The 18155-nt window shown below is 37.9% G+C and overlaps 1 protein-coding gene across 4 annotated transcripts in view; it reads left to right on the top strand.

Annotated features, from left to right (window-relative positions):
• Positions 1–14143, top strand: part of LOC140237676 (CDC42 small effector protein 2-like) — a 39892-nt gene extending 25749 nt beyond the window's left edge. For 3 of the 4 annotated variants that reach the window (XM_072317602.1, XM_072317603.1, XM_072317604.1), the window contains exons 3-4: positions 2869–2973; positions 7067–7207. In XM_072317602.1, coding sequence (XP_072173703.1) covers positions 2869–2973; positions 7067–7207 — 246 coding nt within the window. Of the gene's footprint in view, positions 1–2868; positions 2974–7066; positions 7208–11641 lie in introns of those variants that run through there. The other variant, XM_072317605.1, reaches the window with a different exon arrangement.
• The last annotated feature ends 4012 nt before the right edge of the window (positions 14144–18155 follow it).

Below are 18155 nucleotides of genomic sequence, written 5' to 3'. Positions count from 1 at the left end.
TAATGAGAAACCTCTTATGAAATATGAAAGAGCATGTAATTTTAAGAAGGATTCAACATTTATTGGATGAAAATCAGTTTTCAAATGGCTGAGATATCAAAAAAAGTGATAATAATAAAAGGCGACAGGCCACGCCTATTATTAGGATCTCTTTGTTTCACCTTGCTTTTGGATATCTCGGCCATTTCAAAACTGATTTTCATCAAATAAACTTTTGATACCCCTTAGAATTGCATGCTCTTTGACATCTCATGGAGTGGTTTCTGAATATCTCGCAAAATGTTAAAAGCTAAATCCTCACCTCGACCAGAACTGTACACACCCTTTAATACATTGTGCAAAGGTTTGAATGGCAGTCAGGGTTATAACACACACAATGTGAAACAATGCAATTCCTACATTATTATGCATGGATAAAGGTTACTCTGCATCAATATATCAATTCCCATTAGCTTGTCAGGGAGATTCCTGCTAACAATTTGCTGATACAAACTGTATTGTTAATTCGAAGAGGTCAAAAGCACGCAGCAACCAACCAGTCAGTTTAGGATTGGAGGTATTTATTCCTCCTGACTAAACAGCTCATTTGCACACATATGACTCATTATTAAAAGATTCCAGTATCTCTCTGCAAATTGTCTGAATTTCCATTAAAATATCCCCCTTTTCACCAGGTATATTAGCAGTAAAGAAAGAAAAGAAAAGAATTTAAAACCAAAAAAAAAAAAAAAAGCTTGCCTGAAAGTCATGTGAAACAAAGCAACCTTGGTCTAGTATTAAGATCAGCCATTTCATAAATGCCAATATGTTGTTAACTGTAGTTACTAGATATTGCACAAGTGTATAGACAGCATTGCCGTATATAATAGTACATAAATATTCTTCTGATGAAGTTAATATGTACTAAATACATTTGTGTCACAAGCAGTGTATTCATCTTCCCCTTGGGAACAAAGATACAGAGACAAATCAAATGCACTAGACTGACAGTTTCTATTGCATTTTAAGTGATGCTGTCATGGTTTGGTAGACTTGGTAGAATTTCATAAACCATGGATTTTCCACCTTCCCAAGTACAACATGCATACAGGTTGTAAGGGATAATAAAGTGAAGTATTGTAAATCCATCCGTACTGGCTGGTCATTCCAGTTTCCTGGTACAAGTTTGTATAAAATGGCTCTGATATTTGTATACATTGTGCTGAAGCCCCTATCGATAACCATCGCGTAGTTTATGATATATATCGGAAGATGTGCTCTGGGTGAAATTAATACCTTGATTGAAAATTTTCTCTGTGGATAGAGAAATGTGATGACAGCATATCGGATGTATGGCATCCAAGCATTGCTGTACTATTCTGGCACTTGGCAAAATGTCACGCAGTAAATAATGCTGGAGACTGTGCAGCTTGACATTACATGTGGCCATGTTTGCGCAACCTTGACGGGCAGACAAATTTGCCTTGACTTCGGGGCTGTTGTGCTTGCTTCGGTAATCAGAACATGAGTGAGGAGGAAACGCATCCAAGAAACAGACATCAAGATGTGATGCCTGGGAGACAGACTGCTAAATTTGAAGAAAAAGAAAAGAATTAAAATATGAGTAAATATGAAAACAGAATATGGGTTGAAGTGGAGTGGACAATAATTCTCTACACACTTTTAATACTGAGAAGTTAATATGCATGCATGATTCAATGCACATATACAGCAGGTCAAGTTCATGTGCATAAAACCTCTCTGACGCTTGCCAGGTCACACTGTGCCCTCACATATTTCACAATTATTACTTTGAAAAACATCACTTAAATCATATAAGGTAGGTAGCACTGTCCCAATAGTCTGTTGATGGCTGACTGACTTGTCAGAAAATCCCTGAAAGTTTTCACAACAGGCAGACAATAATACCTCATGGTGTATATGACGGCACGTTTACACAGTAGAAGAATAGTGGGGACAATGGGTGTGGCCAATACTAGTGTGAGACTTTCAGACTCAGTAACTTTTGAGACTGTGTGTGTGTTTGTGTGTATGTGTGGGTAGGTCTCTACATATGGTGGTATAAGAACAAAACAAACATGCAGTGCAGACTGTTCCTTGAAATTCTGTATGCTCTTTGGTGACTGAATCCCAAGAACTTTGTAAATAGTCGATTGTGACACTTGTGTCCATGATTTCTCTTGATAAAATATAGGCATACATGTACATGTCCCTTATCTCTAACAGGAGACATCTATTGTACTACATGTACCTATGAACTGGTGGGCTTTGATACCCATTTGCTCGGTTGAAATAGTGTTCACTTTGCTAAATTTTAAGAGCCAAATACCTCGCAAACCACAATTCAAAGTTTATAGATGCTCTGTTTTTAGCTTTCTTGTGTTGATTGCTGGAGCTGCGATAACTTGATAAAAAGTGCAAGTACTATAAATGCTTGGTTTTGTTGATTGTGGTTAGAATATCAGATTTAGTGCTCTCATGCTGTGAGCACTGTATGAGTCTTCTATGGAGGCAGCTACATACATGTACATTGGTTGCAACAATGTAGTCTAGATGCAGGCTTACGCAAGAGGAGACCTGTACAACTTGTAGATTGCATGTGGGTTAAAGGATTTCATCACCAATATGAATGCATACATGTACATTTTAGTGTAGCTCATCATGGTAAGAGTCAAGTTGCCATTAATCTCATTGAAAGATTCTTCAGCTGGGGTAAAAACCTGAAGAGAAGGATTTTATAAAGATGAGGATGTGTAAATAAATTATAATTATAAATAATTCATGCCGATTCACAATTTTGTTGGAATCTTTGTGTCGTATGAATTCATTGCAGTGTTCTCATGTCGTTGTTGTTGTTTTAACTTGCAGAGGAGGAGAAAGATTGACAGAAGCATGATCGGCCTTCCGACAAATTTCACCCACACGGGACACATAGGATCCGGCGACATGGCACCGGGCACGGAGAGCAACCATGTAAGTGTTTTAAAGGCGCATAGTCCCGGTAGTGTAGAGGGCGCTGTTGATGATACTGCCTATCACTGTTAGCATTGATACGAAGATTACCGAAGTTGAGCTGTCATCAAGAGTAAAGTGCGTAGGTGTTGCTAATTAACGTTGCCTTCGTTGTCTTCTCTGTGCATCGCGCAGTCTGTAGTAATGCCAGGGTGCGTGCATATGTGCTTCTTCTTATGACATCACAAAAGAAGTTTGCTAAAGCTGTCATCCCCCTCAGCAGAACCATCAGCCGAACTGTGATCGGACCACTGACTACAGTGGATCGGACTTCTTCGGACTCAGGGAAGTGGGCCACAGCGTAAGCGCTAAAGAGGTGTCGATAGCGTAGGTTTCTATAGGAAACTTGTAATTGCGTCATGCGCCCGCGTACGCATTTGACTACACCACCGGGACCATGTACCTTTAATTCAGGCCTTTCCTCATACCGATACCACCGAAAAATTTCTTGTGATGGAGAGGGAAGCAATATTATAGATCTCCAATAAATTCATTTGGATCTCTTGAAAAATTTTAACCGTTATTCTCAATTACATAAGTGGAGTATGTTCTCAAGTGATATGCTATTAGTTGTTTCAAAAATTTGCGACATTTGCAAAAGGGATATATTATGACCTTTAAATAAAATATCTTGTTGAAACTTCAAGCATTCCGCTTGTCTGATTTTACACCATCTATACTGTATTAAAGTCTAATGTGAATGTGGGACGGAATTGTACCTTGAACCTGCTTTTCCTTTGCTGCACTGATCATTGTCTTACAAGTGTAACGAGTCGGCACACTTTGCCCGATGCTCTTAACTGTGCTACTTACAACAAGCCGTGAGGTTTATGTCAAGTTTTGTGTACTGGTCTCATGATAGATACGAAGAGAGCCTGCACTACATATATTCTACTAAAAGATGCTGGTGGATATGTGACACATAACATGCTTTTTATAATTTCAAAGATAAAACAAGACAGTTGTGACAAACCACTTCATCTCAAACACTTGTGTCATTTTAGCCAAGAGTAGATGTCAAAATACAGGATTTACTCTCTAATGTTTTTCTCCATTAGATATAAGTTGTATATACCCCAAAACTATATTAAAAAAAAAAAAACAGAAAAATGAACCTACTGTCAAATATCAGCACCAATAAGCTGTAGGCACACCTGTGAGTTTGTCACATATTTGTATTATATGTACAGTATGTCCCTCAAAAAAATTACAATCAGATTTCTACATTGATAACTTTCAATATGATTAAACTGTCTGAATCCTATATCAGGGTCTAAGAATATGTAAGTATATTTAAGTACATAAGCATGTCATGGATCTGATTCTTCAAGTTTTACTTAGCACTTATGTGCTCTTGGAACTCCATGAGATTCATGTGTGAACACATTATGGACAGAACTTGGAGGGAAGAGATTCCTGACATGCTCTACAAAAATCCTTGTTTCTCTTTGACCACTGAAGCAAATAGGATGGGGTTTTCTGTAAGATGTGGGTAATAAGTTATAGTTTCATACTCTGAAATTGTATTTGGATTGATTCACTATCTTTAAAGTTATCATTGCAGAGGGTCCCATTATAATTTTTTTTTTTTTTTTTTGGGGGGGGAGACATATGGTAATGCTGCTGCACGTCAACTTGTTTCAGTTTCAAAAGAAGTACGCTTATCAGGCAAAATGCTCATATGGTGGGACTCCACACATCTAGTTACAGTGATGATTTGAAGAAATATAAAAATCACATCTGCTGAGCAGTAGTTTTCATTCTACTTTCAGTTTGTGTATTGAAGAGACAATAGTGGTTTTCCTTTACAGCAACTTGAACACAATGTTAAAAGTACATGTAAATGTGTTTGGATAAATCCTGTCACACACCCTCAGGTCAGACTATCGATATCATGTGCAATAGCAGGGTAACTTGAAAGGTACTGTCATGCAGAAACTGGTAATTTTTTTGCTTTACAATGGACACGTAAACCATAAGAAATCAGGAACTCAAGAATGAAAGTTGTTCTGCAACTGAAATGGTTTTTCATGTTTGATCTCAAAATACTAGAAAATCAACTCTTTTATTCTGACGAATCATTTCAGCCGGACAAGTTTCTCAGTAAATCCTTTCAGTATGTTGCAAGCAATGTCCAAATGGAAGAGGATTACCTTTAAGCCCTTCTGAGAACCATGACTTAGCTTTAAAGACTCTGGGTCTGAGGGGGTTTAGGAAGGGTGTGAACATCATACAAGTGTATTGTGTAATCTATTGGAGTAAGTCCCTTTTGCTTCTCATTATCACATGTACATGATGAACCTCTCTCAGATTTCAGATGTACACGTGGCATGATGTTACTGCAGGGATGCTATTTCTTATTTCACTTTCAGATGTTGTTTTTTCCCTCTTTTTTTTTTCCGCGCTTAATGTGTAACTGTCATGCTAAGTCACTGCAGTGCGGTTTCAGTCACACACATGACGATGAGGATTTTGCGTCCAGGTGGGGGTTGGGGTTGGGTTGGGGGTAGGGGTGGGGTGGGGTTGAAATGGTGCCGGGGGGGGGGGGGGAGTGAGATGGGAAGGAAAGGGGAGTTGGAGGAGGAAGTGGGAAAGATCAGGGGTGAGGTGTATTCATTCAGCAGTGCACCTGCCACGCATACTTCCACTTCCCGCTCTCGAAATTTGTCATGGAAAATCAGAATTTTGTTGCGGCGGTGAGGAGCGAGCGACATGTGTCAGTATGTGACAGGGAGTGAGAGCCGTGTCATTTCCCAGCTTGAGTTTCTGCGTGAAATACATGTGATGCCAAGAGATTATCAGTCAATGTGACTGACGAAAACTTGAGAAAGAAAGAAGTTTTTTTTTTTTTTCTCTCAATCGTTTTGCATGGATTGTAGACATGATACTTTGTTGTCTTGAGTGTGTATCTTTGATATTTTAGAATAAAACTTGGAGAAGCCCGATACTCATTAACTCACACCATGACTTGCAGTTTTGTGTACATACACTGGAATTGAAAGCTTGAGTTGGCATAATTTGTGGAGTTCAAATCGAAATTCAAATTTAAATTCTAAATCAATTTTTTTTCAGTTTTCTGCGCTGAACTATGAATGAAATACAGTCATTTTTTATTTTTTTTTGGAACAATATGACTTACTGTTGTACATTAAAACATCAAAATGAAATTCATGTGTGCAACAGAACAAATCAAAACATTATGCTGTACCCAGCAGGTAGAGCTATTCATGACAGCAGTGAAAGAAAATAAAAGACTCAACAATGAATATTTGAGCAATGCTGTGATACCAAAGGCATTGTGGTCACATGACTTTTGATGAGCCATTGAAACCTTGCGTCCAGGGAGGACGCCCAACGAGTCATGGTGGTCACATGACCGTGACATCACTCGCGAGCGCAAAACTCCTCGCACGTCTTGTTCGGGAAACACCAAGTTTCACAATTAACTCAGAGAAATTTGTCTTTGTACTTTATAGCTTGGGGTTGACCTGAAGGGATTGTCCTCACTGCACATCATCCAAACTAGAGTCAATTCCTGGAGACTTTAGAAATGTTGAGTTTCTGTTTATATTTTATGTAAGCATCTATGTGAAACGGAAAGCAGAAGAGTAGACAGTACAGTTGTATAAAAGCTAATGCGGCCTTTGTAGATCGTCATTATGAGATTGCCATGAGGCGCAAGGTTTTATGATTTACTGACGCTAAAATGGTAACAAAATTCTTTATTTTTCACCCGCTGCTCCCGATGTAATTGATGCACTGCCTTTAAAAAAGTGATGATAATAATTCATAATAAATGAAATATATAATAATTAATAATAATATATGATATAATAGTTCAATAACAATATTAATTGATGATAATAATACACCAAAACCCTATCTTCTCAGTGAATTTTCTCTCTGTGAATGTTCCTAGCCTACAAGGCTTGTGATGCTATTTTACTTCCTGCCCACTCATTTGTCATTGTCTGGTCTTTCAGGAAGTGTATGTTTCTGTTTCATACCATATTTTTGTTAATCCCATTCTTCTTTATTTTCTCTCCGTGTGCAGCTAAACTCAATACAAGTTCAAATGTCTTCAAAAGGGGGCTACGAGCACTTATCGGCCGTGACAGTCGACAGGAAACTAATAGATGTCCAGAGGCCAGGTAGGAAAGACATCCACGATGCAGACTTGTTGCTGATGGTTTGAAGAATAAACAAAAGGAACACTGTACTATTAAAAGCAACTTTATTGCAAGTCTTGACATAAAAGATAATGATAGTGATAAAAGGAAGCATGATAACAACAGTGGTATCATTGTAGCTATGACTACCAAGGTAGCAGTCCAACATTCTTTATTATGTCAATAAAACAATGTAACATGCAAAGCCAAGGTTGCTGCCTAGGTGAAGCAGGAAACTAAAGGCACAGACAAAAAAAAATATATATATATATAGGCCTGTATACATAACAGACTTGTTTCACAGTATTGTGAAAACATGTTACAGATTAATATCTAAATAAGCCTTTGCATGATACAAAAAATATACTCAACAGTCACAGATACATTTAATAACCACAAAAGAGAAGAAGAATTGCATAGTGATAGTGATAAATATACATGTTATATCATTGTTAGTGATAATGATTACAAAAATAGAAGTAATACTCATTAGTAGTTATTTCAATTTTCTAGGTTAAAATCTGAGTGAAGTCTTGTAAACAACTGAGTGAGAAAATAACCATTGCGTGACATTCAAGATTGTTTGACATCTTTGTAGACAGACATGGTAGTTTGACCAACCAACTAATAGAGAAATTTCTTTGGTACACGTGTCACAAAGTTTGGGGTGCCATGTGACTGAATACACCGTGTGTCCACACATTGAGATCTACGACTGGAAGTCCATAATTATGAATTATGTTGCTGTTCACGTGGCTCCGCGGTCTGTCCTTGCCAAATTTTCACAGCCCTCCCCCACTGCCATCTCTCAGGACTAAATATAGATTACCCAGAGGGATGAAAAGCAAGGATGAGAATACATTCGGAATGACTGCATGGTGCTGGTCAAACATTATTGTATATATTTCCCTTTCCTTTTCACAGAGGCAAGAAATCATTCCCTTTCGGCAACTCTGTGGCAAAAATCAATACCATAGCTCAGAGAGGTTTATGTGAGATCATGTTTAAAAGGCATGACATGAAATCATTATGTTTAAATCAATGTTTAAAAGGCAGTAGACCTCTTTTTGAGTGTTTGCGAAATCCAGTTGAATGATCATGATCAGCTATTTCGACTCAAAACAGCACATTCAGCTGTTCAAGCTAACTGTACATACGTATGTACAGAGAAACACTAATACTAATGCACTGAGATTATCCGTGACCTATTCTGAGCTGCTCAAGACCCATATTAGCTATTGCAGATGGTTGCACTTTCCGTAAGCATGTCACCCTTCCACGCAGCTCATCTCTGCACAGAATCTTGTGATAATGACAGTGAAACTGAAAGCAGAGGTTGACTGTCCTTGATTTCTAAAAAAACAACGCAAAAGCCAGCTATGGCTGAGTATAGCATACACCACTTCCATCCGAGAAAGTTGTCGGAAATTGTGGCTCTATCTCTGCAAATTTCCAACACTTGTACACATGTATTGCTATTTTAGCACACTGTACTCATGTCACAGTGGTCAGGGGTATTCTGTTACTATTTTTTGTGTGCTTATTTTGTTTTTTTTATTTTTTATTGAAATTTTGTTCAGTGCCACAGAATTCACATTCACCAAATAACAAAACATAACAAAACAAAACAAGACACTGTACAAAGACAAACAACATTATACACAAACATTGCACAAAGATAGATCAAATCTTACAGATCTTACATCATGCCTTATTTGATAAAAACAAAATTTGTTTTGGTTTTTTAACAAACTAGGTGCATCCACATCAACACACACACACACACACACACACACACACACACACACACACACAAACATATCTGCAAAGTGCACAACTCAGTATAGGATAATGCTGTCTCCAGATTGAAAAACCATCAGAACAACAACAACAACAAAAGAGAGAGAAAGAAAAAAAGAAAAGTCTCATAAATTGCAAAACTGCATCCATTAATGGGACAGACATGTTTTCAATTTTCCGCTTCCGGCACTTACGTACGAATCTCATTTCACAAATTGTGCCCTCATGTGTTAGCTGTATTGATCTTATTTGCCTGCAGGGTTGTGCTGCATTCCTCTCGGACAAGAGACAATGCTATTCATAAAATGTTGGGAATCTTGACTTAGCAAAAATTAGCAGAGCCATGGGGCAGTTTCTTATGTTACCATATCTTGTGGCACCAATGAAGTATTACTTGTGTCAATGTCCCACAACACCATGTCAGTGACTCGAGTCCTGGTAGGAAAAGAAATTTCCACCCCAGGCATAGTCACTTTTTGTAGGCATAGTTGAAGAAGAAGGAAAAAAAAAAAACAGTAATGTAACATGCAAAATAAAGAAAAAAGAAGACTTAGTTGATACAGGCTGGCAGAAACATTTCAAGGTTGTCAAAGTTTGGCAGACATTAAGAACAGACAGGCTCCATGATAAACAAGAGAATCAATAAATTGGTCCATTTCCAGTTGAAACAAAATATGTTCTTGTCACGATGCAACAAGGATTCTACACCTTGAGGTTATCACTGCCCTTTTATTTTGATAATATACTGAATTCATGTTCTATTGCAAAAGCTAAAGCCTTTTTCATGCAGGGTATACAACATGTATTTCTTGTATCAATCTTTTCTACTTCTTTTTTGTTTCTTTTTTCTTCCCAAAATAAACCTGTCTGTCTCCACAAAAATAATGATGCCCCATGCAGGCTAATTAGAGAGTGAAAATACATGATAGTAGACTGGATGTTTTCCAAAAGCTTTGGTATGGCAACCCACACTGTGGGTATGGGGAACTGTTCAAATAGTTGATGGGTCTTGATGATTTCACAATGTAAAACTATTGCAAAAACTTGCTGCACTTGCACAATCATTTAATATAAGTTGCCAGTTTGGGAAAGTTAATGTTCATATCGAATATCATTTTAATCTTCTACTGTTTCAACATATACGGGTGGCCATGACACACTAATCAAACATGTATACTGTCCTACAATGTATTCTGTGTGCAGTTGATTAGGGTTGATATTACTGACTGTAGATCCACATACAATTTCAAGTGCCAAAGATTTGGCTGTCTGTTGTCATAGAGACAAGGAAACAAGTGCATATGATCAATAAGCTGAAGTTACATATTTTTTGAAGAAAAGTTTGAAGAAAAGTGCCAGTGATGTAAAAGGTCATATCTCCTGCTACACATTGTGCTTCCAGGAAGCATACATTATGCTGTTTACATTGGTGTAGAATTTTTGCAATGTCACTAAAATTTGCCCTTTTGCTAATGTGTCAAGTACACAGGAGTATGTACGTATGTATATATGTACAAGGAAGTGTATAATCACGGTTGCAAGGAACTGCAGGGTTGAAAAGGAAGTATTCAAGCTGAAGATTTAGGATCATATTTCCTGTCAGAAGTAGCTCGCATTGCATACAGCTCACTGCATTTCAGCTGCAGAAAGATGATCAAAAATTCTGTAGTCCCATCCATACACTGCCAACATGGCAAGCATGCCATATGATAGGTATTCCTTTTATGATTGCCCTCAGAAACAAAGGTGTGCCATCAGCCATGTACGCTTTATGTGAAACATGTTTTCATACATGTACTTCGATCTTGCATTAACAGAAGTTATTCGTGCCATACAAACTGCACAGATAAATGCAGTTTCTTTATTTCCTAATAAGTGAGGAGTAATTATGTAATCATGTCCAGTGTAAAGAAACATCGGAACTGTCATCTTTAAGAAGCAAGGGGAGTTGATGTTATTTGATGCCACCAAACTCATGATTCTCTCTTCATGAGATGCGTCATGTCAGCGTATGATGTTTGGTTGGACATGACGAAGGTTGCCTCCATTCACCCTTCTATAAGCAGCACCTTATAGGATGAGCCATGGTTGGCCATAAAACCACAGAGCAAGGGAAGGTGTATTGTATCACCTGCCCATCAGAAAACTTGCAGATTAACAAACTTTGACAAGGAAGGACATATTTTTCCCCGGTTGGGGAAAATATTGGGTGAATTTTGTGTTAAAATAACTTGACAGTTAAACTAGCTTGACCGACAAATCCTGATGACTACGTATTTTCCAACCTGTAATATTCAGCAATATGAATGCAGTTGGTAGCACTTCAAGCAATGTGTTTAATTTGCCACTCACATCTGTTGCTCTGTAGCTACTGTACCAGTGTTACATTTTCACCTCAAAATATATATCTAGTTGTCTATGTATTTTGCTTTTGACGCTATTTGTTTGTATGTGCATGTGTTTTGAAGTGATACAGAAAAGAGCATTTTCATAATGGTAGATAGTTTCGGCGTGAAATGAACATACAAAAAATAATTGTATCTTGATATTAATTGATATAGAGCATCCATTTCAGGTGATACTGACTGTCAACATTGCTATAAAACATGCTAATGGTGTATGTTTGTCTCTCTGTCTTTCTGTTTTTTCTCTCCAAACAGAAGATACATCAACAACAGAAGAGTGAAGTGACCTCCCCATCAGAAGGTCATCCTGTATATCATCCTGTACAGTTTTTTTTTTCTTCTTTTTTTTTTCGTTGCGGGATGACATAAGAGATACATAGCAGGAACTGCGAGGAAAGCACAAGGTTATAGAAGAGAGAACAATACCGAGCAATTGTGCGTATCAGCAGGTCGACATGATTTCATTACGTTTTAGTTTACAGTGTTTGCATCACTAGAATTGACGAACAGCAAAGATCATCATATATATGTGTGTGTGTCCCTTCTTCTTGTAAATATACCATGAAGTGTATCAATAAGGTATGGTCGACGATGACATCTCCTCCGTAGGTCGGCCGCGGAGATCGTTCTGCGGACTTGGCTTAATAAATAATGTCACGATGTCTCAGTGAGTGAAACCGAGGGCTTTCAGCGTACATGTCGGATGCCGTGTTCAGACACAACTGCGAGATGGGAATTTCGTGGTTTTTTTTCCTTGTCTTTTTTTTTTTTTTTCCTGGATTGCACCATGTAAACCTGAGTTGTTGAGCATGGAGAACATGATGTTTGCAACACGGTACAGGAGGACATGGGACTGAGTCATTTGCGGGTCGCTCCAACAACCTTAGATTCCTTCGCACGCCAAACTGAGTCAGGAGAGCAGTAGGGTAGCATGAAATCACGCCAGCAGCGAATCACCGAAATTTTGCAGACCTGGCACGAGTGACAGCGTGAGACGAGGGAGGATCGCCAACGGTCTTGATGCTGGGACCTGCGCAACGAGTCACGGATGGTCAAACGAAAAGGTGACAGTGGTAGAAATTATATAGGTACTACAAGGCCAACATGATTGGAGCCCATGATCAGTAGTTGGTGACGGCGTGAATTTTGTAGACCATTCAGTGTTTGTGCTCCCCAGAGATAAATCTTTGAAGAAATACTTTTAATAATTAATTAGAAATGGGCATTACATTGCTTTGAAACACAGAACAGAGCAGAAAAGGAATGCAAAAGAAGCAAAGGAAATATTTTAAAAAGCATTCAATATGTACAAACCAGTGTCATAAATTCTATCCTGTAATAGATAAATCTGAGACCCCATGTTTGCATGGGATTCTGAAGTATTGAATAGAGGCTGTGATATGTTGTAATGTTAGTCAGAGCGTTTGGCTGCACGGAAGAAAAAAAAAAAGTGCTAGGACAAGGGACTTCCGTTAAAATGCAGATAGATGGTAGGCAGACTTTCTTTTCTAACTCATTGAAATTTGATTACCTTATCGACCCAATTTCCTCTATCCCTGGCACGCTGTAACAGACACCCTATTCAGTGCCGCACAGCAGTTTGAACATGTCCCTGCCGTTTTACTGCTGCTTGAATTACTATGGCTTCTGTATTGTGATTTGCGGACAAGGATGTGCTTTTTATTATTGAAGTCACATCCAACAGTATATACAATCTTTTGTGATGATGCTCAATTTTGCTGTGAATTTTCCAGTCAAAACTTGTCTCGTCACTTTTCTCATTATGTCATTTAAGAATGTGTAGTTTGCATGCAGTGTTTCGGGGTTGAACAAGCCAAAACAAGTTCTTTGATTAAATTGATCAGTCTACTGAGTAGGGGCTATGCATGGCACAGAAATACATATTATCTAGAATTTTGTGTACATTTAAAAAGAAACACAATTTTGAGCATGACTCAGTTTAAGATTATAGGCAAAGTTTCAGTTAATGAAACTTGACTGGTACGGTATACATCTTTGGGTTGATTTGGGAGTGAAATTATATCAGCAACTGCTTACCTGGCCCCGGTAAGGTTTCAGGAGGATGATAAATAAACAAAGCAACTTGCCCCATGGCTGCTAAAGTTGGTCCAATTAAATTGGTAGTGTCAGATACTGCATCCCAACCATGTAGAGTTTGTCTATTTTGTATGTTCTTTCGACCTTTGCAAGACGTGAAAAATACATGGTACTTTTAGAGCGGATGCCAGTGTCATTTTGTGTGGGACGTCTGACCAGTGCTCCCGTCCCAAAAGTTGAACTCCCATGGAAGAAAGGAGAAGAAAAAAAAAAAAGAATAGAAGGGAGAACAAAATCAAAGTGTGGTTTAAACTTGATTAGCCACCCATTTCCTATTGACCCGATAGGAAGAGATATTCAACCATCCACAATTTCCCTTCCAGCTGCGAGGCACTGAAATGTGTCTTCCTTGCTTTTGAAACAAACCCTCTCTTTTCGTGCTCGAATCAGCCAGCTTTAAGGTCATTGGCGAGTTTATGGCCAGGCCTAGGAATAAATGTTGATGTCAAAAGATGGGTCCTGTGAACGAGCACGGCAATGCATGGTCATGGATTTCAGTTTGTCTTTGGCATGCGGAATGCAAATGCTGGCTCTCTTTGGAAGAATGAATTAAAAATGGAGAGAAACAAATGTGCCAAGTGGAGTGTCTTTAAGTCTACCATTGTCATGTATCGTAATCAGGAGCGTAGTATTTGTAAAAGTGACAAGCAGCCATCAGAATAATGCATCTGCATTGTGCGGATAATGCACAGAATATCTACATTTCTTCTTTGTGTCTCTGAATTATTTCATGTGTAGAATCGTGAGCATGTGTATATGCAATATGAATCTCTTCAGAACAATGATGGATTTTCTTGTGAATATTTATAAAGCAAATAAGGAACAGTATTTTTAGTGCTTCCACTGTGTAGGATAGTGAGCAAGGAACAATGTGATTTCAAGTGCTTGATTTGATTCGATTCTAGACCGATGGAATTAATTTGACTATTTTTGTTACAACTAGAACAAATTTTATCATGAGATTTCTATTGAAATTATTTACTTTTTATATGAATGATGAGTGTTCGAGATCAGGAATGCATCGAGACCTATGCTGATTGTGGACACTGAGTTGACGAGTTTTGTGCAAATGAATTTGAACGACATGATCGCAGTCGTCGCGCACGTGCGATGTCATTTTGAAATCCGTGTGAAATAGTGCAAGTAAGATTGCATCAAACGTTGCAAGTCGTTGTTCCAGTGTCTGTTCGTCTGTCGATCTCCACGACAGGTGGTTGTCTTTTTCTTTTTAAACTATTCTGCGTGGAATTCTCAAGGACTATATATACGTTTTCACCTCTGCATATATGTAGTAGAAATAAACAAAGGAGGACTCTATATGTACATATTTTGTTCTTTCACATCCTGTTTACTTTTTTTTTCTCTCTCATTTTCTTGTAATCAAACAACAGTCTCAGCTTTTGTTTTGATATCTACACCTTGCTTCTTCTTTTTTTTTTAGATATATTTATGAGTTTATGGAAAAAACTTCAAGAAAAAAAGCTTGACAGAAATGAAAAGGAGATTTGGTTGAGAAGTGGGAAAGTAAAAAGTCTGATGTTGTTTGTGTTTCATTACAAGCTAAGTGATGTTCTGCAGGGACAAATTGTCACCACCAGGCCAGAATGGTTTTTGCCAGTTATTAGTATCAATTTTTACCCTTACTGAAAGAGGAAAAGATAAGGAAAAATAGCCCACGAGTATGATTTAGAGGGCAAATTATGTTCTTACCCACCCCCGAATAGTCTTTACAATCGGGTTAATGGCACGGACTTCGCAAGTACATTGGATTTATCCCCTGCCATCTTAAAGGTGTTTTCGCTCGCTTGCAGTCAAGAGCCGCATGATGTAATTGTCTAGAATTAGAAAAATGCTTAGGGCTGTGTTCAATGTCCTTAAATGGCACTTCCTGTGGGCAAATATTTCCATAATAGGCAGGGAAAATGAGGGCATTGTAAAAATATATGTGCAGAGAACATGACACTCTAACAGTGGTCTGTGCCATCAGACAGGCAGATTGTTTCCACACTGTTGTGCCTGCCATTGTGTAGCAGGAGAAGTGTTGTAAATATTGTATTGCAACTCAGTGAGTGTCCAAGCATTTGATATGATTCACAGAAGCTTATGATAAGGGTGGTCCCCTCAACCCCAAAGCAGACGAGAAAACAAGAAATGAAGATAATACGCGAGTCTGAAATGCTGGGAAATGCTAGGAAATATCTGATGTTTGGTCCTGTTCAAGAAAATTGTGTGACTTTCATCTAGAAAAATTCTCCCTTGAAATTCATCCACTTTCACGGAGGTTAGAGTTTCCCCCCTAAAAGAGTCATTTTTGCATGATGTCTTCTAACGTGCCCTATTCCAGGAGTGGTTGCTAACCTCACCCCTCATATCAAAAGGATTGTTGCGTAACACAGTGGTTTACAAATTCTGAAGGAATTCAGGAAGTTGAGCGTATATTTAGCTTGGGGTGTGAGCCGTTTTTGTGCTGCTTCTGTAGATTCATCTGTCAATCAAAGGGTCACTATCCATGATCTTTGCATGATCTCAGCGTTTTCATTTCCAAGTATCAATTTCTCTACTCTTTTATTTCTTGTCAAAAGGACAGCTTGAAAATGGATAAACAAAGAATACAGTATCATGATGCCTGGACCGACCCGTTTGTCTAATGTAGACTTATGAATAATACAGATATTGTGAATGTAAGGAGCTGTCTGGGTTCAGATGATAATTTGACACTCTGTCAATCTTGAAGTTCCTGGATTAAGTCCATTAAGTGCAGCAGTTGTGCCAAAAGGGTTATACACTGCAGATTTCTCAGCGCCCAAGAAATTAGCAGATTATGAAAAATGGGAAACATCATCCTTAGATCAGTGGTTTCTTCACTTGACGTTCAGTTGTTATTTCGTAAGATGTATACAGTCTTACGAAGAGAAGAGGTGCCGCTTACATTCTAGGTATTTCTGCTATCCCAATGTTCTGATTTTCCACTGCTCATTTGCTTATTCAATAACCCGCTAGGTACGGCACGCAAAAGCATATCAGTGTTTTCAAGGCTTTTTTTCTTTTAAAGCACATATTGATTTGTGGGGAGAGTGGTATTGGTTTTACTGATAATGATTAAAAAAAAGTGATGAATGATTATTCTACACATTTATTGTACTTTTTTCCTTCTTTCAGACTCCTACTTTTCCAACATCTCAATATTTCTTCCATTTTTTACTCTTTTGAATCGATCTTTCCTTTTATCCTTGTTGCTTGATGTAAATATATATATATTATATTGTGGTCTACGTATATAAGAAATGAAAAGAAAAAAAAAACCTCTACATGAAGAGTTTTAATATGTATGACACATCTTCTAATCATGTTTGTACATTGGTGATGATTTATAAGTGTACTTATTGCAGTTAGAATGGTAGCAAATGGGAAATATATGAATCTATGGAAATTTGATTACAGATGTACCGTGTGGATGAAGTTTGAGAGTGAGGTATGTAGAAAATATTGATGATATTTCATTGTGGCATTTGGTTTAGGACAGTGAATGTTGTTACAGATGTACAATGTACCAGTTGTGATTTAAAAAAAAAAATGCATTTGCCATTCAATTTTGTAGTGAAAGAAACATAAGTTGATCTTTGATCAGTTGATTATTGATCTTTCCCTTGAAGAAAAATACATGCTAAAAACAAGCTTACAGTCTTTGTCTTTTTGTTGTTGTTTTTACCCTCTTTTTTCTCTTCTTCGCCGACATTGAAATAAACATTTTCAGTCATATGTACTTGCCACTATGGGATATGTACTTACTGGGACTTTCTTGAAATTAATTGGTGACTGGGTGTTGAGTGACTCTGTTGTTGTTGTTGTTTTTTTTTTTTATTTAAATCAGAATTTTGCACACACAAACTTTTGAGACTGACATTCTGGCTAGTCTCAGTTCCAGACAGGCATCTTCCAGAAACCAGTACGCTGCCTGGGTGCAAAAATCCCCCCCCCCCCTTCCCCAAAAAGCCACAACCTGTGTCGTTGCTATTTGATACTTAAATCAGCTGGGTTTATCTCTTTGCCCATGATAGGCAGACAGCTAGAAATGCATAGTGTTTGGGTTTTGTTGTTTGTAGTAAAATGGTCAACAAATTCTAGCAAAAAGACTAAATTGGTAACCTGAAATAAAACATGCATGTTGGGAATGTGAACTACAGTGTATTACCCAATGCTATTTAAAATCTATGGTAAGGCCACTGTAACAATGTTTGTGACTGTGCAGGAAATGTACACCTTATATATGTGCAGTCTTGTCTGGAAATATCACTGTTTGCTGTTACATTGTGTCTAAATTTGCATGACATTTGTTCTGAACTTAACCTTTATGTACTTTGCATGTCACGGAGCAGAAAGAAAAGAAAAATCCTTATTATTCTGTTGTTGAGAGCCAGAAATACTAATTTCAGCCTCACAGTATGCAGAGAGGTGGAGACTTGTGATTCTTAGTTGCAAGTACACAAGTACCCCTCAGAAAATACTACCACGCCCTGTTGTGTAAGGGTCCATAGTGAAAAAGGGCGTGAAGATTTAGAAAACTATGTTTCACAGGGAGTTTTGGGGTTTGTCCTTTTGAAGTGGCATGTGTCTATTTGAATAGCAATTTATCAAAGGTGTTAACTAATTA

Source organism: Diadema setosum, chromosome 14 (genome assembly GCF_964275005.1).
Source record: "Diadema setosum chromosome 14, eeDiaSeto1, whole genome shotgun sequence".
Lineage (NCBI taxonomy): Eukaryota > Metazoa > Echinodermata > Echinoidea > Diadematoida > Diadematidae > Diadema > Diadema setosum.
The sequence above is the reverse complement of the archived record's forward strand: the minus strand, read 5'-3'. Positions and strand labels throughout refer to the sequence as shown.